Below are 25103 nucleotides of genomic sequence, written 5' to 3'. Positions count from 1 at the left end.
CAGAAATAGTAGCTTTGAACACTAAAACTTTCATTTGGAAGAGCAAACCTTTTTGAGAAAGTAAAAAGGGTTTTGAGAATCAAAAGGAAAAATCCTAAAAATCAGTGTAGTAATTTTATGTTATGTCCCAAACAGTAAATTGGAGAAAACAATGAAACATGATTTAAGAACTAGCTTTTCTTTCCTTGACAGGGTGATGCGCACACACATACACGCACACATACACAAGCAGAAGATCTGAGAGAGTGGGGAAAGACATCAGAAAGGAAATCAGGAAAAATACATGAAGTTAGATGTCCTCAAGAAGGCCTAGAGCTCTGCCTCTTATCCCTGTCCCTCTGGAATTAAGGTATTGAAAATCACGGATTGTACTAAGGAAATTGGAGAGAAGAGAGAGCTTGTGAATTACGCTTGTGAATTATTTTCCACATTGTAGCCTTGGGAGATTGCTAGCCTTTAAAAAAAACCTATCTAGTATGGTGTTTAGTACAAGGAAGCTTTGAGGAAGTCAGTCAGGTGCCTAAGTCTATGGTCCTGACGGCATGCCCACTCTTGGGGAAAGCAAAGACTTCTTTCCTGAGGAGATGGAGGTCACACAAGTGCTCAAAGAAAGCTGGTGTAACTGAAGATGGCTAGTCTTCAAACAAAGAAAATGTAGGATACATGGGCCAAGTAAACAGAGTCCCTAAAAGTATATCAGACATCAATAGCATGGCAGCATGTACCCAGAAGAATAAGGAGAGTTATATCCAGGGGAGGACAGAGGTGTCCAGAAAGTCAGACACTTACTTCTACAATTACACCTGATCAGGATGGAAACCCTCCCTCTGGACCTTAAATTACCTTTGCTGAGAAAAAAGTTGTGGGAAATCATAAATGGGTCTAAGCCTTTGCTTCAAAAAGAAACAGTTATTTGAACATTCAACTGTAATTATGAAATCCATACTGGTTTCATTAAAACTTACACTTTGTAGAAATAATTACAATATAGAAAAGAAGTACATAGTTTAAAATCAGGGAGCTTTCTTCCTTTGTTTTCCTTTTATTCTATCCACATTATACCCTGAGTTAATTTATATCAATAGAATTATGGATGTGCCCTCATGAAGTACATGGGAAATGAACAAAAGAGGAATTATAGAAGGTCTATCAATAACGACATCTAGCTTGGACCCTAGAATCATATAGATCAGAAATGATTCCATACTCCATCACCTACTAGCAAATCTGGATTTTCTTCCTCATAATATGGGAATAATATACACCTTGGAAGATCGTGTGAGTGTCTGGCATAGAACAAGCATTCAGTCTTATTATTTATAACCTTGTTTTTCTTGTTATTGTTTTATGAAACGCTATGTGTAGAACTAACTCAGTGTCTTAGATTATCATCTGTGATTTTTTTAAACTTTTAAATTTTTTTTTAAGTGTATTTTTCCAGGACTCATCAGCTCCAAGTCACGTACCTCTTTCAATCTAGTCGTGGAGGGTGCAGCTCACAGCGGCCCACCTGGGGATCGAACCAGCAACCTTGTTAAGAGCACCGCACTCCAGCCATCTGAGCTAACCGGCCGGCCCCATCATCCGTGATTCTTAAGGTCAGTATAATAAAGTAGAAATAAATCATGGTCTATGTTGAACATTTCTTCTTATAAATATAATTTTGTAGCTCTAATGTAGACAAAACTTATAAACATTTCTATTAGTACCATGAAATAGGATATGGGTTTCCATTATTTATATAGAGAGATAATTCTCTCACCAGTCACTCTTTTCCAACTGCCATGACTTTGGTTCAGGAGAAAATGATCCTGAAAGAAGATCTAGGTAGTTTTAATAGCTCTTTGTGGGTCTTAGAAACTGAACCACTTTCTAGATATACCTACTAAAGAAATAGCCCATAAAGGCATATTGGGGTAGGTAATCAATTGATGGAGGCAAATAATCCTATTGAAACATTTGCCATTTATTTTTAATACAGCTCTTTTAAACAGGCTGATCAGTTCCCTTTATGATTTTACCCTTGTAAGTACATACTATTTTGTTCTTTGTCACTGTTGCATGACATTCCATTTGGCAGTAGGCTTATTTTTAGCCAGACTATCAAAGTATTTTTCAACTGGACTGTCACTGCACTTGAACTTGGAATCTTGTAGTGTGAGGAACTACATTGGAGAAAAGAAGAAACTTGTAACAGATGGGAAATTATAAGTCTAGACCAACCCAAACTTGCACTGGTAATTAATTATCTTATATTCTTAAATGTAACATGTTTTAATAGTGGCTGTAGATAATTAACATTTCCTTGAAATAGCTGTTAAGTTTTACACAGAAGATAAGACAATGTATTATACAAAATTGTTGTGAAGATTATCTGAACTCAAATTATTTTTCTCTGAAAGATCTTTAGAGAAAACAGAGGATTTCTTACAAAAGTATGTTAGTTCCTAGGTATAGTGGTGTAGAAGAAATGTGTAATACTGATGAATATAGAGATTTTAGAATTACATCTTAAGTATCTAGTTTTTAGAACCTAAAAATACTTTTCAAGCAACTGGAGATTGCTATAATTAAAATGCAATAAAATCAAATGAAATAAGTCAAATATATCCTTCTATGTAAATATATTATATCAAATGGGTTCTTAATTACAATTCAGTATGATTGCATTTTAAATATAAACATCTGCATTTTAAACTCACAATCAGTATTTTAAATTATTGTAGAATTCTGAATAAAAAATAGGTTTAACTGTGTATTATGATGTATGTCTATACTTTGCAAAACAGCTATGAATGAATCCCATGTTTTTTAGATGAATGGAAGAAGAAGGTCAGTGAATCTTACGTTATTGTAACAGAAAGATTAGAAGATGACCTGCAAATCAAAGAAAAAGAACTTACAGAACTAAGGCACATATTTGGGTAAAGTTTTTATTTCTTTGTATCAGTGTCTTCATCATTTATCTTGTTTTTAGACATGTCTCTATATATTAAAAACACAACCCTAATAATCTCAAATGTAACCAGTCGTGTTCTAAGTCTTAGAATGGAAGGGTATCCCTTCTTGACCATTTATATATCCCTGAAAATGTAAATATCTCATCTTAAAATATGACTTACATGCTCCTGTCACTAAAGTTTAAAAATAAGGGAACCTAAGGGCTAGCCTTTGAATGCAAGCTGTTGCTGCTCCAAATAATCTTCTCTGGAATCAGATCATTCTTGTAAGCCATGCCGGCAATGAACAGCAAGACTCTCTTCCCAAATGAGGGTAGGCTATTGACAACATTGTTTTCTTTGGACTACTAGGGTTAAGTCCAATTTTAACACACCCTCTGTTTTCTTGACATCTTAAAGGCTATCTCTTAATGGAACTGAGTATCATTCTGCCCCTGAAAAATCATATAACAATGTATCATATTGGCTTCAGGCTTTCAGTGGGTTTTGGTCCATGATAACAAGAGAAAAATAATCTGGCACAGTGCTACAAACTTGGAAGACACAAAATGTTCAGAAAAGAGGGGCAGGACCCTTATATACACAAGCAACCTCTTGGACAAATTGAATCTGGCATTGAGAAACTAGGTGCATTTTGGAAGTTCAGTGTATGTTAGCTGAACTGACTGAGGAAAAGTTCCAGTAGGTCAATTAACCATGTGTTATTCCTGTAATGCACTCTTGACAAAGAACTCCGTAGATTTTACTTGGAAAACAAGTGTAAAGCAATGACCAAGTGACATATTTTTCAAAAAATTCAGATATAGCAAACATATGAAGCACTTATAATGGCAAATAAAATCCATGTATAATTTTAACACACCCTCTGTTCTCTTATATAGGTTATATGAAATTTGTCAGTGGGTGAATAAAGGCTTTACTAATGTTCAATGTATGGTTTGGAAATAGTTGATTCTCTATTACTTGGCCAAAATGTTTAACTCAGCACTGACACTCATGATGAGAAACCCTAAGTTGACTGTTTTTTAATTAATTGGGGGTGACATTGATTAATAAAGTTATATAGATTTCAAGTGCAAAATTCTATCTATACTGCATCATCTGTATTGTGCATTATGTGTTCACCATCTTCGGTGAAATCTCCTCTGTAACCATATATTTGACTCATTTTACCCTTTTCTGCCTCCCACCTCCCCCCTTTTCCTCTGGTAACCATTAAAATGTCTGTGTCTATGAGTTTTTGTTTGTTTGTTTGTCTTGTTCATTTGTTGCTTTTAGTTTTATATCCCACATGTGGTATATATGTTCCACATTTTCTTTACCCAGTCATCTATCAAAGGCCACTTCAGTTGTTTCTATGCCTTGGCCATCATGAATAATGCTGTAATGTACATAGGGGTACGTATATCTTTCCTGATAAATGTTTTCAACTTTTGGGGGTAGATACTGGATTGCCCTTTGTAAGTAGTATCACATGCTCAGTTATGGACAAACATTTCAATATAGAGATGTGACTGGCATTTTGCTGTGATAGATTTATACACACATATCTGTTTTGTGGGAAAAGAGATATGAATATAGAACTTCATCATAAGTCCTCTAGCTCTAGTTGACTCAGATAAATATGCTGAATGCAATATAATTAAATTGAAGAGATTTTCCTCAACTTTATGTAGTCAAAACTTTATTTTTTCGTTCATTTATATATTTATTTCTTTGAATTTAGGAAGTAATTTAGTGTGTAAATTTGTTGAGGCTAATTTAAGCAGACATCCCTTTAAGGACTAATCTTGGCAGTGGGCTTGAGATGCAGGTTATTTGCTCATAGCACATCAACACCAAGCCGTTGCTTCTACAGCCCCTGCTGTAGCTGACTTCACCCAATTCTCACTGTGTGTTATATATATGACTCCTTCTTTGCTGGTTAGTGTTAGGGTGAGAGGCAGGAATCCGTGTCAGGAAGATGATAGTTCAGGATTTATCTTGCCAGTTATATTTAAGGTGCTATTCCAGACACATCACATATAATACATCATTTAATCCTCATCATGACCATGTATGACAGAAAATGTCATTTTTGGTGAATAATAAACTAAGGACTAGAGACATTGTATCTTGTTAAGACCACATGGTCAAGAAATGCTGGAACTGTGATTTGTAACAATGCCTGACTCCATAGAGAGAGCTCTTCTTACTATACTTGCTTTTTGCTGCAGGATTTCAAAATCTGGTTGAGGAAAAACACATATATATCAACAGATAACTCACAGAAGATAGTCTATGACAAGTGTTAAGTGAAAGGAAAAACAAAATCGTTTTCACGTATAAAAAATATTTGAGTTCTTGATTCAGTCATCGATTTTGAAAAGCATTCCAGATAAATAAACTTATATACGTAAATAAACATACATAAGTAAGGATGGATGCGTACCATGGAAAGTCTAGTGGAGGCAAGAAAAATTGTCTCGACCATTTAATGTAGGTTGAATAAGAAAGCTATGTCAGTCGGTGTAACAGTTTTGCAGTTATACAGTTTTAAATCCAATTTCTTCTATTTACACAGTATGTATCCTTATATATTTTACTTAATCTCCTTGAGCCTCATTTGCATCTGTAAAATGAGGTTAATAATAACCTCACGGGATATTTGCAAAACGATGTCCATTAAATGCTGAGTACAGGGCCTAACACACAATACACATTGAATAATCAGAGGTTTCTAAGATCATGACTCATTGGATAAATAAGGGCAGTCTGAAAGACTGACGGCTTTATTATCAAGTGGGGGTAACAAATAATTTATTAAAAGTTAGGAAGTGAGAAAGTTAGGATAACATGTTTTATATGAAGAGGATATTTTCGAAAGTGAAAATGTAAAATGTTAGAACAATTCCAGATGATATGAAAATCTGAAATCTAACTTTTAAAGATTGTAATCAGGAGGGATGTGAAGAATCTTCTGGCTAGACTATTAAAAGGCTCATCAAAATGAATGTGAAATTCCATGAGAATAATGGTAGGGCGTTTTGTGGAGAGGAAAACTGGTAACGTGGTGCTAAAGCCATTCAGGTAGATACAGAAATGTCCAGTTAGCCAGAGGTGATAATAATGAAACTAAGAAGAGGATTACCACATCCCAGAATCATGTTTTTCCAAGGGCTAAAGACTTTCTACAATAGAGTAGCCGGCAGTGCGTGCTAACATTTTGTATTCCATGTCTCCACCCCATACCAAATTAATCCGAATCTCTGAGGATGACTTCCAGAAACCTGAGTTTTTAACAAGCTACCCAGGTAACTCTTTTGCATGCTAAAAATTATACTTATGCTAAAGTTTGAAAACTGTACTTCTAGAAAGATAATCCAAGTTGCACTGAGAACTTTGCCTTAGGGTGATATCAGTAAAGGAATGAGGAACATGTGAACAGAAAACTGGCAACTAGTATGAACTACATGGAGTCAAGGGAGCAAACAAACAAAAACTACTATGTCTGATTCCGTCAAGGCAGATAGTATCATTGTGGAAGAAAGTCAATGGTGCCTAGGGCAAATTTCGGAGGAATTTCTTTTCTCTAGAATAAAATGATGGATGACAAGGAAAGAAAAGAATGGAGTGCTGAGAATATAAATTATCTTACTCATTGACTCACACACCAAAATGTTAAGGGTATTTGAGAAGATTAAATATAAGATTGTATGAAATCACATTTAAATGAGTATCTAGGTGTCAGGTAAGTATTTGAATCTTTTCTTTCTCATCTTTATTCAAGCCTTACATACTGTACCTCTGTACTGAACAACCATGTTATGCTGCCTAACATCAGGATTACTCTAAATACGGAGATAGCAGTCAAACTGTATAAAATGCCTCAAACAGTAATTAACACTAGAGTAACAGGTGGCGGATTACTGATGTAAACACAGGTTTGTCTGTTTTTGTTTTGTTTTGTTTTTGTTTTTGTTTTTTTGTGTGTTTTTGTTTTTTGTGAGTTTTTGTTTTGTTTTCATTTGATGAGACGTTTCTTTATGGTATTTATGGCAGATACTAAGTCCATTCATTAAGAGATTTTTCACTCCATAGTGCATCAAGACTTCTTTTAGCTCAAATATACTATAATCTCTTGATAAAGCTTTTATCTACAAAATAGTGCATAGCTATACAGTATTAAACTTTAAAAAGACAAAAGGAACCAAACCATTATCTTGCTTATGCCAATTTATAGCACCTTAGAAATAAGAACTTCATATGAGAAAGAAGAGGAATGGAAATGGAATGTTACTTCATCTTCCACAATAAATTTGCATTCACTCATACATTTGGATGTTTGTTGAGAAAATGGATGGGCAACAGGGAATGATGAGGAAAAAGAGAAGGCAGAAGAAGGAAAGACAGAAGGGGTGCATCGGAGTACCATTGTTTGATTATTCCCTCCTCTGTACTATCTCTGATCTTTATGTTTATAAGAGCACTCAATTCATGGTGTTGTTTTTATCCATTTACAGGTCTGTCTGACCACTATTATATGTGTTCACTAAAGGCAACTTCTTTGTCTTATTTTACTTTATTTATTTATTTTATTGTAATACCTATTTGTATAGTGCTTGAAAGGAAAACAAACTAACAACTTAGTACCCACCATGTGTTAGGTATTTTAATATGTGTTAGCTCATATAATCCTAAATGTATATAAGTAAAGTGCTTTAGCACAGTGACTGGCATATGGTAAACTCTCAAAACTGTTAGTTAAAAACTAGTCATCAACCCTCTCAGGTAGGTATTACAATTGCCATTTTATTCCTGAAGAAAATGAGGTTAGTCAAATTAAACTGGCTTAAAGTAGGTTATACAACTTGTATGATTGTTCTGGGATTGCACCCAGTTTACCTAATTCAAAATGTATGATTTTCATGATCTTGGTTCTCAACTCAACCTGGGAGAGGGAAAGAAGTATGGATCAAAATTATCTTTGAAAGTTTTTCATTTTTCCTGTGACACTTCACAACTCCTGTGTATTACAACTGTCCCTAGATGTGGGAGTAGAAGGATACATTTATGCCCCCACTCCCCATCCTGGTGATACATGTACCCTTCCATGATCTTTCAAAAACACTTACATACTGGCTCTCCACGTGCAACTTTTGAAGGATTCCCAATTAAACTGTTTTGTTTCAACATGATTTTAAGTCATTAGACATTTTAGAACTATGTTTTGCTCATTTCATTATCAAGACTACTTTTTATCTGCTTAATCTGTAATATGAAATTTAAATTTCTATTCCAGAGAAGTTATAATTTTCCAATGCCATGACTTGTCAATATAATCAAAAGAACCCTATTTTTTTTCATTTTGAATCTATTTTTGCATTAGGTAGATATACCTTGGCCTATAATGATAATATCTCACTTTGAAATTGATTAGGTTTAATAATGAACAAAAATAGTCAAAAGAATGCTTTGTTCCATGGAAGAACCGTTGCAATATTTAGAGGAAATGAGAGAGAGAGAGAGAGAGAGAGAGAGAGAGAGGAGGTTTTCTGAGATGCACCTTCCTTCTTATTTTCTCCCTGAAAAGTTCCTCTATGACCAGCTGCAGTCCACGATACTTATCCTCCAAATAAAATATCTTCCAAAAACCTACTTTACCAGAACTATAACCAATTAAGAAATTCAGCTATTATAAAATGAGTAGCTCCAGAAACATTTTTGGCTGACCTTATCTACTAAAAAGAGTGAAATTCTCTATCAAGGTGCTAACTAAAACATTGAGGGTGTAAATGTCATCTTTTAAAATTAAAATAGAGTAAAAGTATTATTTGGCATGTTTAGTTATACTAATGGTTATGCTAATTCACAAATAAGCAAAAACAAACAGTAACAACAACAAAAAGACCTCAAACCAAAAAGCAGATAATTCACATTGTTCAAAGACTGTCTACATCTCTACTCCTTTTCTCTCTCTCTCTCTCTTTTTTTTTTTTTTTTTTTTTTTTTGGTCTACGTAAAACTAGTTCTGAATAAAAATTTACAGGAATATCTTGTAAAACGCTTATGAAAGAGCTTGATCTCAATCTCTCTCTGTCTCAGTCTCTGTCTCTTTCTCCCCCTCTTTCTCTCTGTCTCTCTCTCTCTCTCTCTCTAACTTGCTACCTCACTCTCACTATTTCTCCTACTTTTATCCTCCGTCTATTCTTTTTTTCCTATCCCATACTGCCTCCATCTTTCCTTTCTCTTTCCCTATTCTCCTTTTCAAATGCAAAGCAAAACAATAAAAAAAGTTAAAATAATCAATATCAATGCTTCAGTAGAAATAATTATTATAGCAGCTAATATTTATAAAAGTCTTACAAGGTCTAACCCATTTAAACTCACAATAACAGTGTGGGGACAGAGTCCCAGAGAGTAGTTTCTAGGCTCTTGACCTCACATGGATAGGTGCTGGCTCCGTTATTAGAGGGCCATCAGTTGTAATCAGATAGCCATCTGCTGTGGCTGGGTGGCCATCAGCTGTTACCGGTTAGCCATTAGACACTAATATAACTGTTGTGGCTACGCTAGGGGGTTGGTTGGTTGTCAGAGAAGCGGACAGTGGGTTGCGGGTAGCAAGTGCGATTAGCAAGCGGGTTGAGGATTGCGGATTGTGTTGATTCTACTTTTGTGTCTTGACAATCTTCCTTTGAGAATATAGTGGTATGACTCCCCTATCTATGGCTCTGTTGTTCCTTTTTGGCCTCACCATATCCTGTGTTCTTGTGCGATGAGCGGGAGCTGAGTCCCTGCGTTACAAACAATATCTATGAGATAAAACTTACTGTCCCAATTTTATCATCATTAGCTATTCTTGTTCTATCTGCCACTGTATCTCAATAATTGCTTATTGTATGAATGAATTAATTAATTAACAAACTTCCTGTTGTTAGGTTGCAGATTTGATCTGGGAAATATTAGACAAATACATTTCTGTATATTTCTTAGTGATATGTCTTGGGAACAGATCTTACTGATGATTTTTCTCTTTCTGTTGTTTGGGGGGAGAAATCAGGGACAGCCACAAAGAACTAAAAAAGAAGTTACAATCAGCCATTTGAAACCTAAAATACCAATTTGGGAACTAGATGATCCATAACAAATCCTTACCTTCTTTCTACTGTCTTGGCCTTTCCCTAAGTTTCAGCCAATGAATTAATTAAAAAACACACACACATATGTGTGTGTGTGTGTGTGTGTGTGTGTGTGTGTATTTTGGACAGTGATGTATTATTTTTTTGGCCAACTGTTCAAATGTTACATTTAATAAGTTTCCACTTGTGGTCATGTCATATATTGTCTTGAAAGGATGAGGTCATAAGAAAGAAGTTTAATTGGATCACAAAACTGCATACTTTTCTGGATAAAAGGTAAAGGCTAAGAAAAGAGTCCATTATGCTACAAGAAAGAAGGTAACCTTTGGGTACAGAAGTACCATTTTTAATGATTAAGGACAGGAGTTACTGTTAGAAATGTATTCATAATAGTGACTTCATTTTAATTAGGAACTTCATTCATGCCCCAGCAAGCACAATGAACTCATTAGGATATGTTAAGTTACAGTATGGCATGGTGATGAAAAATGTAAGGGGAAATTAAAAAATAAATTGAGCGTAGTGTATTAGAATACATAAGTGACGCTCAGTTGGCAGTGAATTTGACATACACAGCTCCTTTAGAAGAGGCAAAAGAAGAGAAAATGAAATACATCTCCTAGTAATGATTGCTTTAAAATCTTGACTACTTTAATTGCATGTTTCAAAACAGAAACATTTGACTAGAAGTTAATGGAAAGTGAGAGTCAGGATTCAAATATATCCCCAAAGTAACTCTAATTTTAAAAATTACATTCCTGTTATTTAAAGTTAAGATAAACATTGTACTATTAAAATTGCACTTGACTGCCAGTTATTGTGGGAGTCTATTCTCTGTTTTAGTAGCATTAATAGAAGTTGCATGAATTCAAGGAGGATAGAATTCAGGAGAACAAAAGAAACAGGCAGCACCTCAGTTTTGAGCAAGGAGCTCTGTAGAATTGTATACTGAGTCACTTAATAATGTTCAAGTCCAGTTTAAGATTCAGTGAGCGAAGGAATGATTGCTGAATAAAAAGTCACAGATATAATTCATGCTTTCAAGTTTATCTAAACAGACATCCATTTGGTGTTTGTGTGTGTGTGTGTGTGTGTTTTAAATAAAGCAGTGGACTTGAGCATCTTATATTTTCTGTTTATTCAGTTTACTTTCTTTGCAAAGCTGATAGGGACAGTGAGATAACGAGAATGCTAAGGTCAGTTGCAGGATTTTACTATCTAGTTTGTATATGCCCAAGACAGATGCATTTAAAGGATCCAGGAATTAGTGAGTAGTTTGTATCAAGTAGAATATCAAGTAGACGGTAGAAAACAATCTGAAGTGAGTATTAAGAACAGAAGTGGCACATACAGTTGATGGTCGTAAGGGTTGTGCCAGACTGGTTGAATGCATTATCAAGTTAGATAACGGATTAAGAAAGCAATTGAATCTACCTTCTCAATAAAATGATTTTCAGCACAACCTTTTATTTTCTTCCATTTGGATTTGTTCTTTTAACATCTCCAGTGTTGAATATAGTTTCCCTATGGTAATGGTGCTACAGGACTCGAATGATAAAACTGTGATGCTAGTAGTTGCTCTGATAAGTGCCAGGTGTCACAACAGTGAACTTGACCATTTTTACAAACATCTGAAGACAAATTCAGACATTATCTATAGGAGCCTGACTCAGAGTCACCGTGATCATAAAATACCTATATTTATAGAATGATTGTCAAAATCAGGAAGTTTTACATGTCAAATGTGAGAGGTCGAAAAAGGTCCAATTTGGTTCAAAAATTGTGCTAAAATTCTCCCAAATGTTAGACTGGAAAAAGAAAGTTGGACATACACAGTGAACTTGATAATAATAGTAATAGCAATAAAATAACTATTTATTGATCATGGGCCAGGTACTATAGGAAGAACTCAGTCTCATTTATTCCTCACAATACAATGTCATATATATTACTTTAATAATTTTATAACTGAAGGAATAGAGGCTTGAAGAGGTTAAATAACTTGCCCAAATTGGAGAGGGGGAAAAAAAAGTAAAACTACTTATAAGGGAAAAATGGGATAGGATTTTAATTCTGATGTAAATATAAGAACCAAGCTTTTAACTGCTGAAATGATTTTTTCCACTTTTTAAACATTTAAACATGGCAAGTATTGCTGTATATTATATTAGAGGTACAAATTGAAAAACTAATTTTCTCAAGGATTTATTGTTATAGAGGCACTCCCAAGCTTTTTCTTTTCCTCATATTAAGTTCATTATAGTTAGCACAAAAGAAAGTACTTTCTTCCCTGTTTTTCCCTTAGGCTGAAGTTTATATAATTTTTTTACATTTAACAGAAGGCTTCCCTCTCTTCACCCACCCCAATACTTAATTTTCTGTCTTGTGAGCTATAGTGTGTTTCATTTGCTGAATAACGAAAAAACCAAGGATAAAAACCAGCTTAGAGCTTCTGAATCATTGCCAGTCAACGTCCCTAATTGCTCGTCACAACTTTCCCTTTTTATGTAAGGATACTGATGTCCTATAAACTTTGAGAAAAAAATCCAATCCACCCCGCTTTGAAAGCACAGTTCAGCTTTTCAGAAAACCTGCACTATTTGAAGTCACAACCACAGACAGACTTCTCTGAATGGGTGTCCAAGTGTGGGCTGCTGAGTGCACATTGTTTAGTACTACCTGTTTAGTTTAATTTCTCCAAGCCATCTATAATACAATTAGCTTTGAGAGTTTAGAGAAAAGGCACACATTTCCAAGAATCATATTATTCTGTGAAGATACTGCACATATCATAAAATAGCTATACCATTTACAATTAGACTTTTTTTTTTTTTTGCATCAATCATTGAGCTGGGGGAAAGTGCAGACAGAAGTGAATTCAATTGTTAACTATTTTTCATGAAATCATGGGCTCCTTGCTATATGACCCACATTTCTGAAAGTGACTCATTGGAGTTAATGTTACTTCTACAAATGGCGTTCCAAAGCACGTTAAGGTATATTTCTCAATATGAGGAAGCATGTCTGTGGGCTGTGCTGCTGGGAAGTCAAACACAGAAAGCACGAAAGTTAGGAGGGTGGGAAAGGTCTATGAAAAAAAACACTGGGCTTGACATTGCTAATTAAAGCATTTCACTGAGGTCTTTCGATGTCCCTAGATTTAGAAAGTCTCTCTTTTTGGCAGCACCCTGGAGAATAGCACCTTTTCTTTTCCCATTTTAAAATTCCAATAGCTTTTGAAGTTCTTAACTGCGTGCCTTGATGATAATATTCTGAATTTATAGTACCTTTCAAGTGTAAGTACTTTACAAATGATATGGAAGGCTTATTCACCAAAGATTACGCTATCTCACTAAAGCTGCTAGAGATTTAAATAGGCAGGAGGCAGCTTGAAGTTGACCTGGGAGGCCAAGGATATGATCTCATTTCTACTGAAAAATATCCTGGGAGTACCAATGACCTCCAGAGGTCAATAATTTTAGCTTTACATTCCTTTCAAAGACTACCTATGGCTCTCCAGGGCCCTTCTGGGGCAATGGTCTTTGTTCAGACCAAGGCAAGGGTTTCGTTAATTGAATCACTAACACTACTCCTACTCTCACCTGAGACCATATCATACTGTACACTATCGGAATTTAGACCTCTTTATCTGTGAAATCTTACCCAGTCAGAGTACAACGCAACTTTGCTTCAGGCGGAATTTGTAATACATTGGGATAGTATTATTTTCTCCAGTCTCTTATCAAATGCTACTTTTCTTTTTTTTTTTTCTTTTCTGGATTGAATTTCTTAAATTTTTCCCTAAGTATGGTGTGAAATTTTGAGTATGAAAGAAATGAGTTTTCTTTCAAATGTTTTCTACATATACTCATACTTGAATTTTAATTCATCAAGGTATGCTGAAAATTTTAAATTATACATGGAACATAGAACTGTACATGAGTCTTTAAGGGATCTCTCAAATTTTCAATATTTTTAAAAATTATTCTTCATATAGAGATATATATTCAAAATTCATTTTCTAAGTCTAAAAGAATCCTAGAAAAGATACATTTCTGAATTTATACTACCATGATTCCCTTTTATAATTTTTCAAATGAAAAATAAACTAAAAGATGAAATTTGTAATTCTCTGTAAAATAATTCTTTCAGCTCTGATGATGCCTTCAGTAAAGTCAATTTAAATTACCGCACAGAAAATGGCCTGTCTCTGCTTCATTTATGTTGCATTTGTGGAGGTGAGTATTTGAAACTCAATACTTTATATACTAGTTATATGTATACTATATGGTCAGAGATCTGAGCTGCTCAGTAGTCTACAAAAGAATTCTGTGCATACTCGATTTTCTTTTTTGTTTTCCCTCGGCAACACTCATAACCTTCAGTTGAAGCAGTAATTACTAGGCAGATATTTCAATTGATTTAGCTCTGAATTTAAGTTACATCGTGCTCCTGTTCTGATCAAGTCACTTTCGTTTGCCTGGAAATCCAAAAAGCATTTCTCAGTAGTGGACATGCTGATGAGGGATTAGGTTAAATTAGGAAGTACTTAAAGCGTTCCCTAAAGCAATTGTTTCACAATCTGCAGTAAGGTAAGTGGAAAATAATAAGTGCCAATGATAAAATCTCAAAGTGAAGATTGATCAAATGGAAGATTAAGAGTTTAATTTGGCTCATACTTTGTACTGTTTTGTTCATTAATGTTTCCCAAACACCTAGGATGGTGCCTGGCATTTAGTAGGTACTCAATACATTTATTTAATTAATGAATTAATAGTTAATATTTATTTTGTAAACTCAAACCGGTATTCATCGAATGCAACTTTTTAAATAGAACACTAATGTGTATGTTTGCACTCTCACCATGTCCCTTAACTATTCCTGCCAAATAAATTAATCAAACTCTATTTAAAAGATCTTCCTCCCAAATTTAAACATGCCTTCCCAGCCTTAGTCATGTCCTCCAGTTTTCTCTGATCTAAATAGATCTACCGCTAATGATATTCTCCTGTACAACTAGGGTGGGTTTGTTTTTTTTAAGATTTTTCCCTAATAGTTTATTAAGATGAATTTTTTCATGCTTTTGTTTTAAAACCATCCGATGATAAGAGCACTAAATAAAAAATGTAATACAAATGCATTAAAATGTACAGCTTTGATACAAAGCTTTTTAAGTATAATAGAACTATTCATTACTAAGAAAGGCTGTCAATAGACAACTTTGCAAGTGGCCTGCAGAGCAGCAGTCTGACATTTTCATACATCAGTGTAACGTTTATCATAAAGTCAAAGAGATTTTAAAGTCACTTAGTCTACCCCCTCAGCAATTTAACCTTTTTTTTTAAACTTTTCTCTTTAAGGCAACAAGTCTCATATTAGAACCCTTATGTTAAAAGGGCTCCGCCCATCTCGACTGACAAGAAATGGATTTACAGCCTTACACTTGGCAGTTTACAAGGTGCAGTATTTTTCCCCCATAAATATGCTTTTATGTTTAACTCCTTTAATGCTCACAAAACCCTGTGACTGGATACTATTATTATCTCCAAAGTTAAATGGTCAGCCAGTGGTTAGCCAGGATTTAAGACCTGACAGTCTGGTTCTCTCACCAGAGTTCCTTACCAGGAGACCAAGCTGTCTCTGTGCAGGAGAGGATGAAGTTGCTTTTGAGGAATTCATGAAGGAAGCACATGAAAGCTGCATTCTTTTTCTGAATATGTTCCTTAATAAAAAAATATCTCTAGAGTCCCCTTTAGTTTCCTTCCTTTCATGTCTCTACTTTTGCTTCAGTGGTTTGTCTCCTTATATCAGTCCCATGTTCCAACCTAGTCTCAGTACTTGTTCAGGAAGTAAATAGAAAAGTGGATTGGGAAAAGTGGGGTACTCAATGTGGAGATAGATCTTTGAGATTATCATAAATATAAATTTATATGACATATAAATTAAACATCTGTAAATTGTTAATTCTCTTATCATAAGTTTCTCCTTGCTCTGCATGTATACTGTGCTAAATATCACACCAAGTCTTATACACATGATTTCTTTTACCATTAGAATAATCTCGTGAGATGCATATTAAAGTTTATTTTATAGAAAAGAAAACTAAAGTTTAAAGTTAGGTATATAGTTAATGTTAGAACAATGATTAGAATCAAGTTCAGTTGGCTCATGCTCCCAGACTCTCCTTGTTATATTGCATATTTTGGGTTTTCTCAGTTTCATGTGAATTTGTGACAGGATTTGATTTCAGTTTTGTATATGCAGATCGGGAACAGCTGTTTGCTTATGTCAGGATCACTTTGCACTACATCCCTTTCCTAACTTTTAGAGAGTTTATCATCGTGGGGGAAGAGAGCCATATTTTCTCATGATTCAGATGCACATATCATTGTTGATTCCTAGGGCAAATGCTCTAATGCTCATCCTTTTTCATGCCTAGTCAATGCTTAGTCAAATTTTCTGATTCCTCCTGGGAGGACTTTACTACCTACTAATCATTCTGCAAAACTTGAACGTTGGCTGAGTGCAGGGTGTAGGAAACAGTATCTGATGCTGGTTTTTCTGCTGAGTGGCAGGAGGTGAAAGTAGAACAGCCCCAAGGAATAGGAAAGAAGCGGGTGATGGATAGTAAAGACAGCATGCAAAACCATGAATTCTGAATCAGACTGTCTGGGAAATTCTTTTCTATATTGGTTTATTTTCCTAAGATTTAGCATGGCGCAACCACCCAAATGGGTTCTGAATGAGTTAGTGCTACAATCTTTAAAAGCGTATTTCTTCCACCTCTGTTTGTCAACACTAAATTTCCATTTTTAGAGTTCCTTTTGCTCTCTATTTCTTCTGTTTTTTTAAATATTTTATAGAAAAATATGTGGACTATAACTTTTTCGTAGCAAATTTAAACAAATTTAGAATCTTAGGCTAGAAGGTAAGCAATAATTCTTAAAAGGCCATGCTAGGATACATGATTACTCTGCTTATTTCCTTAACAAAAGTACAGAACAAATTTAATTTACCATTCCACTTTAAACACAGAAACGATATAAAGAAGTAGTCATTCAACTACCATTGTATTAAATCTAGTTCTAATTATCCCTTCCATGAACTACTGCAATAAGTATATAACTCATTTTGGGCTCCAGTTCCCTTCCCTCATATATTTTAATAAAATTTTATTTTAATGTTATTTCAAACAAAAAAAATTACCAGAATAATACAAGAAGTTCCTATAAACACTTTATCCAGATTTACTAATTGTTTTCACTTTGTCTCATCTCCATTATCATTCTATTTGTTTTTTCTGAAAACTTTGAAGGTAAATTAAAGACAACATTGCCCCATTGTTACTCAAATCTTCAATCTTTATTTCCTAAGGAAAAGGAAATTCACCCACATAATCCCAATACAATTATCAAAATCAAAAAAATTAACACTGATACAATACTACTATCTAATCTATAGTCCAAATTCAAATTTGGCCAATTGTCACAATAGTGTCATATATAGCTTTTTATTTTTTTCTAATTTAGGATTCAATCCAGAGTCATACATTTCTAGTTTTCTTGTTTCTGTAATCTCCTTTAATCTGAAGGAGTTGACTTACTTTCCTTGCCTTTCTTAACCTTAATATTTTTTGATACATACCAAACAGTTAATTTTGTATATTGCTTTAAATTTTTATAAAAATTACAATTGAACTTTATTTTGTTGTTAACACTCACAAAATGAATAACATAACTTTCCCATGTTTTCATTGGCCACATCAGCAGCTCTTTCAATTACACACCCTGGCATGCTGGGCCTGCTTCAGGGCTGGGTATTTTCTGTCACCAGAGGCATCATTAGAAGGAATGGAGCAGATGTTTAGTTCTTTCTTTTTTCACTTTGTGTGTGTGTGTGTGTTTGTGTGTGTGTTTGCATGTGTGTGTGTGTGTGTGTGTTTGACAGGAATTTGATTTACTGAAGTATAATTTATGCACAATAAAATTCACAATTTTAAGTGTACAATTTGATGACTTTTGAGAATGTATATAGTCATGTACCATCATCACAATCATGATAAAGGAATTTTCTATCATACACAAAGGTTCTCTCATACCCTTTGACAGTCAATTCCCTCCTCCATCTTACCTGCCCTCGGAAAACCACACATGTGTTTTCTATCTCAATAGTTTTCTCCTTTCTAGAATTTTATATAAATGCAATCCATTCAGTATGTTTTTTTTCTTTAATGCATATGGTTTCTCTCACTTAGCATAATGCTATTGTTGCATGTCTGGTAATTTATTTCTTTTATTGTAGAGTTATACTCCCTTAAGAGGATATACCATAATTTGTTTAAGCATTCATCTGTTGATGGATGTACAGGTTGTTTCCAGATTTTGACTATTATAAATAAATCTGCTATTAGTATTAATTTTACATCTTCATTTGAACAAATGTTTTTTATTTCTCTTGGGCAGTATGTAGGAGTGGAATTGCAGGGTCACATTATAAGTGCATGTTTAATTTTATAAGAACATGGCAAACTCTTTACCAACCAAGCGATATCATTTTCCATTCCCATCAGCAATATATGAGAATTCTAGTTGTTCCGTATCCTTGACAACACTAGGTATGGTCAATGTTTTTTATTTTAACCATTTTATTGGATGTATATGAGTATCTCATTATGATTAATTTACATTTCCCTAATGACTAATGAAATTGAATAGATTGTCATGCACTTATTTGTCACCAACTTTTTTTGGTGTAGTGTCTGTTCAAATAGTTTTCCTATTTTTTAAATTTGGTTTATTGTTTTTATCAATTGTAAGAGATCTTTAGATATTCTGGATACAGGTCCTTTTTTGGATACACATTTTGCAAAAATTTCCCCCAGCCTGTGGTTTGCCTTTTCATTTTTTTAACAGTGTCATTTAAAGAGCAAAATTGTATGCATTATAAACTGAGTCTATGAATTTATGCCTTTTTAAAAATGCAGTTATATGCAAATAACTCTTGTCATTACAATATGTGTTCACAACATATCACAGGCATTGTCTGTTAATATTGGCCTACTTCACGTTACAAGTAAGAGCCTTCCAATAATATAGTTCCATTTTATTTCCATTCTTTATACTATTGTTGCCATGTACTTTACATCTATATATGTTAAAACTTCAATATATTGTTAGAATTTTTGTGTTATACACTTTTAGACAAAATAAGTTTGGTTTTCAACAGATTGGTTATAATAATCCTATATATGATTTTGTCTTGTACAATTGTTTTTGGAGTTCCTTGAGCTTCCCTAATCTAAGTATACATTTGCATCAAATTTAGAAATTTTGACCATTACTTCTTCAAATGTGTATGTTAGATTGCTTGATAATCTTCCACAAGTTACTAAAGTTTCTGTTCTTTTTCTTTTATATTCTTTCTCTCTGTTCTCAAAATTTGATTATTTCTATTTATATAAATTCAGATTCAAAGATTGTTTCTCTGCAAACTCTCATCTGATCCTAATCTACTAAGAACTATTCATTTCAGATGCCATTTTCAGTTCTAGGATTTGCACTTAATGTTAAAATATAATTTTAATGTCTTTCTTTGATTTTTTCATCCCCATGTGTTCTTTTAAATTTTCATTTTTCTTTAAATTTTTGAATCTAACATTAATTACTTATCTGCTTTTTTGTGACATCTGGATTACCTCAGTGTTTTTTTTCTGTTGAATGCTTTTTTGTCTTGACTACACATCACATTTTCTGGTTTCTTTATATAACTTATTTTTGTATTGCAGGTCAGACATATATTATTTGATACAGGAAATCTTTATTATGTCACCTTCCTTGAATGGCTTTTGAGTTTGTTTGTTTGTTTGTTTTATTTTGGGCAGTCAATTACATTTTTGATAGATTCATTTTATCTAGTCGGTCTTAATTTGATTTTTTGGTAGGGTGAGTCTATTTGAATTTTTAACTTAGCCTAATGTCACATTTCTTAATCTGGGATGTGGTCCTCCCTCCTGAACATGGTTCTCACTCCTAACGCATGGCTTTTTGATATTTCACCTGAATGTCCAAACTAGTCAGTAAAATCTTTCCATTCTGGCTGACTAGAACTCTAAAAGGTCCTAGCACTGCCTGACCTCTGATATAGTTACTAATCACCTTTCAGCTATAAATCAGGTGATCTCGTTTACATCTACAGAGTCTTTCTCTGTGACTATGCAGGCCAACTCAAGAACCTAAAGTGAATTTTATGCAGACTGCATAATTCCTCTCTGTGCAGTTTCTGCTGCTGCTCAATTACCCTGTTCCACAAATTGCAGGGGTTTTATAATACCAGAAATCTTATCTCCATTCTCAACTCAATAAGATTGCCCTTTCACCTTCTATTCTGTGACACAAAAGTTCTCAGGCAGAAAATGAGGACAATCATGGAATATTGTGGAGGCTTGCTCTGTTTTTATCCCTACTCCCAAAGAGCACAGTTCATTTTTTTTATTATTTATTTTTTTTAGAAATTTAGTTTTAATGTTTTTAGACAAGCAAGTTGTTGTCCTTTCAATCTTAGTTGTGAAGGGTGCCATTCAGCTTCAAGTTGTTGTCCTTTCAGTCTTAGTTGTGGAGGGCGCAGCTCAGCTCCAGGTCCAGTTGACGTTGCTAGTTGCAGGGGGCATAGCCCACCATACGGAGTCGAACTGGCAACCTTGTGGTTGAGAGGACGCACTCCAACCAACTGAGCCATCCAGGAGCTCAGTGGCAGCTCAGCTCAAGGTGCCCTGTTCAATCTTAGTTGCAGGGGGCAGAGCCCACCATCCCTTGCGTGACTCGAGGAGTTGAACCGGCAACCTTGTGGTTGAGAGCCCACTGGCCCATGTGGGAATCGAACCGGCAGCCTTCAGAGTTAGGAGCATAGAGCTCTAACAGCCTGAGCCACCGGGCCTTCCCCAAGATCACACTTCTTTATTCATGTTCTTCTGTGCCTGAGAACAATTGTATCATATATTTTTCTCCATTTTAGAGAGTTGACTTTTCAACTGGAAAAATCCATACAAGTTATCATGGCTCCATATATTTTTAGATTGCTTCCAAAATGATCTGCATAATACACAAATCTATGATGTCAATGTTTTGTTTAAAATTTTCTATTGTTGCCTATCGCTTGTATAATAAAATTCAAATTCCTGCAAAGGAGATTCAAGATCCCTTAATTCACAATGTTGCTGGAATCACTTTCTAGCTCTTTTCCTGTTGTCTCTCCCCCTTCAACCCTAATGGCTTTCAAATTGAATGTACATGAGAATCATATGATAACTACATGATTACAATGTATTTCCCTCTTCATCTTACCCCAGCCTACTTGGTACATCTAGGATAGACTGGGTTTCTAAATTTTTAACAAACAGCCTAGGCAATTTTGATATAAGCAGTCTAAGGCTACATACATGTTCCATGATCCTGTTCAAGTCTTGCAATACAGTGTAGTCAGAAGATCAACAGTACCAGCCTCAAATACCAAATGTTTACAAACACAGAATCTTACTTCCTACCCCACCCCTGCTCACCAGAATATGGTATTTGTTTGTTTGTTGGTTTAGTTGTTTGTCAATCTCAGCTGATGGATTGACGGGTTTGAAGATGAAAGTTTGAAAAGCAGCGTCCCAGATTACTCCATTCTTTAGGTCAAGCACATTCATACTTCAGTGTTTTTATTGTGGTTATTTCTTCTATTTAAATATCTTTTTTATTTCTTTTCCTTATGGGGAATTGTTACTTATTTAAAGCCAAGATAAACTGAGCCTTTTTGAGCTTTCTTGAACTCCCAAGCAGATTTTATTTCACTCTCTTTTGGGTTTCAATTACAAATACACGTTATTTTTTATTACAGCACTTTTAATTATTTATGTAGTTAGATATTTCATATGTTGGCCTGTAAACTTTTAACACTGGGATTAAGTCTTTTACTTTGATTCCTCAGTGTATAGACTATGAAAGATCCTTGATAAATACCCTTGAGAAATGACTGTGTATCCAATCCTTAGGGCAAACAGTACTTGATATTGATTGGTATAATATACCTTAATAAAGACTGTCAGCTTAGAAGTTAGACTACTCGTTTTTATATTTTAATTCTGAGATTTACTAGCTGTGTGTTTTTAGGCAAATTATTCTCTCCCTCTATCTCTCTGACATGGAGCAAATAGAATTACCTATTTCAGTGGGTGGTTTACAATTTCAAAAGGGACAAACCATATGCAATACTTAGGAATATACCTGGCACATAGCAAGTAAAAGTTAAACTGTTAACTGTTTAATTTTCATTTCAGCAAACATTTATTGAAGACCTAATGCATCAGCCATTTTACACAGAAAAACAAAAAATAAAAGACCATATCTTCTGGATTATTACATTCTAAAGATATGACAATATGTAATCCTAACAACATCAAATCAGTGAAGTCTGTAACAAGATCAATGGACTCCAAACATTTTTTTTTATCATGTGTCATACAAAATTAGCACACCGACATGCATATATGCATTTATAAATTATAGTCATGAACAAAAGTCATCTGTAAATATCTCAATGCAAAATATACTCTTTGGCAGACAGTGGTAAAATTTTTGGATATAAATCCATATTTCAAATATCCATTTTGATAATATCAAAATATTTTGACAAATTTATTTTCTAATATCATTAAATTGTCATCAATTTTACCTGGAAACTTGGCTTACAAAAAGCTCACATTAGTTAAAAGAAAAATGCCCTCTCTGCCATTTTCCTTTTCTTCTATTATATTAGTTACATGTTTTTGACCTGTGGTTTCTTCACAGAAACGTTTTAAAGATAACCTGCCAGTTTTTTAAGGATTGATTCAGTTAAAATCGGATATTAAAATCTATAAATGTACCTAATTTGCCTCACACTATAATGCATCCTCATGTACTAAATACTAAAAAAAACAGAGTGAAGGGCAACTCTCAACTTCTCTCCATTTGGAACTCTATTTATTTATTATATTTTTAGTGCTGTGTGTGACACATGACTAAATGATATAGGAACTGTGATCACCAATGCAAATTTTCATGTTAAATATTAGTTAAATGTTATTGTTATTATTCATATATATGTATATATGTATATATGTGTGTGTATATATATATATATATATATATATATATATATATAAAGTTAAATAGAATTTATAATATTTTCTTCTTTCACCCTAATGAATTTTTTTACAAGATTCCTGTCATATTTGTATCCCACTTTGGGGCATACTCCATTAGTTGATATGTAAATTGTACTCCTAAAATGAAACATACGAATGTGAGAAAAAAATGAGATTTGTATAGTTTCAAAAATTTTAAATAAGAGCTTTAATGAATAAAAGCTTATTAGATCATCTAATTTAAACTCATACATACCTCTTCTTTAATACACAGACAAACGACTTGATGAAATTTCTTTAGTGAATGAAAAGTAGTGTTTTGATTAGTCAAGTTATTTTTTTAGTATTTCATATGATAAAAGCAGATGTTGAATGGTCATTTATTCCATCCTACAGACTTCTAGCAAGATCGTATTCCCATCATTCAGAAGTCATTTTACATACTTATTACAAATTGAAGGATGTGGAAGGGGGACGCAGGATTTTATTTCAAACCGACGTCTGTCTGACTCACTAGATCTGGGTCCTTATAGCTACACAGCCATGCCTACCAGAAAACTCTGTGTTTTTATTCATGGTGATTCATAGCCTGGAAACTGTTGTATTGTTTTTCCTGACTTTATTTCTTCCTTAGTACATTACTTGATTGCAAAGTTGAGGTTTTGGCGTTTTTTGTTTGGCTTTTTTTTTCAACTATCCTAAATCCAAGACCCAAAGCATGCGTTTCATAGTTTCGGAATCCTCTGCCTAGTTAGATCAAGACCTGTCTGTCTTAACACTACTGTCATTTTGGATTGGATGATTCCTTGTATGGGAAGCTGTGCTGTGCATTGTACGATATTTAACAGCATTCCTGGACTCTGTGCTATAGAATTTCTCCCATCCCCAGTGTTGACAACAAAAATGTCTGTAGACATTGCCCTTATGAGGCACAACCATTCCCAGCTGAGAACCCCTAATTTAGAGGACAAAGCAAACTGATATATTTAAGTCCAAGTTGACTTTTTATTTGAACAAATAGTTTTCTGATTAAAGACTAACTTTTCCCCATGTGGGAATTTGTCAAGATAATAATAAGAAATTCTTTAAAAAAAAATTCTTCAAAATCAAGGAATCTCAATTTTGCATTCTTAATCTCGCTTTTCCAGTTAATTGCAACTTTTAAACACCGTTTAATACTTGATCCTCACTTCAAGGAACTAGAGAGCATTCATACCCACAAATTAGAGCAATAATTAAGATGGCTTTTTTATACTCACATTTCTTCTTAGGAACAAAATATTTCAGAATCTCTTTCTAATTTAATATGTTCTTACTAAAAAGTTAACAGGATGCTAACTGAAGATGTTAACTTATCCTTCAATTCTTGTATTAGACACAAGAATTTTCCTAGAGAACCTTTCCTGACCCTTATCAAGTCTGAATTATGTCCCCCTCCAATGTACTCTTTTGGCACCCTGTGCTTATCCATTCATACTGTAATGAGTCTAGATTTTATTACCTGGTTACTTCTGTACATCTTTCTCTAAATTAGAGATCACAATCTCACTTGCCTTCAGGAATGAGACAGGTAACATAAATGAATGAACGTGTTGATAATATTGCAAAATTAAGTGGGAACTAACACTCAGACTCAATGTTTGTAAGATACAAGAAGTGGTGAAGGCTGTGGCAAGTTAGAGAATTTATGTAAAGAGAGCAGGCCGCATTCAGCTCCAGCTAATCATTGCTGTGTAGGAATGAATGTAAGCCCAGTATTGCCCAAATTTTCACAAATTATGTAAAGTTTCCTGATATTTAAACATTGGCCATTAATTCAAATTTTAGTTGTAAATACTGTGAAGGGCAAACCATACACAT

The 25103-nt window shown here is 34.1% G+C and overlaps 1 protein-coding gene across 9 annotated transcripts in view; it reads left to right on the top strand.

Moving 5' to 3' along the window:
• Positions 1-2129: 2129 nt before the first annotated feature.
• LOC308501229 (serine/threonine-protein kinase TNNI3K) overlaps positions 2130-25103 on the top strand; it is a 315419-nt gene continuing 292445 nt past the window's right edge. For 6 of the 9 annotated variants that reach the window (XR_013993853.1, XM_081057235.1, XM_081057232.1 and 3 more), the window contains exons 1-4: positions 2130-2237; positions 2816-2924; positions 14231-14316; positions 15439-15536. Coding sequence is in view for 8 of the 9 variants with exons in the window: in XM_081057235.1 (XP_080913361.1) it covers positions 2198-2237; positions 2816-2924; positions 14231-14316; positions 15439-15536 (333 nt within the window). In the remaining variant the exon portion in view is untranslated. The remainder of the gene's footprint in view (positions 2238-2815; positions 2925-14230; positions 14317-15438; positions 15537-25103) is intronic. The other 3 variants (XM_081057236.1, XM_081057233.1, XM_081057238.1) reach the window with 1 other exon arrangement.

Source organism: Rhinolophus hipposideros, assembly GCF_964194185.1.
Source record: "Rhinolophus hipposideros genome assembly, chromosome: 8".
NCBI lineage: Eukaryota > Metazoa > Chordata > Mammalia > Chiroptera > Rhinolophidae > Rhinolophus > Rhinolophus hipposideros.
The sequence above is the reverse complement of the archived record's forward strand: the minus strand, read 5'-3'. Positions and strand labels throughout refer to the sequence as shown.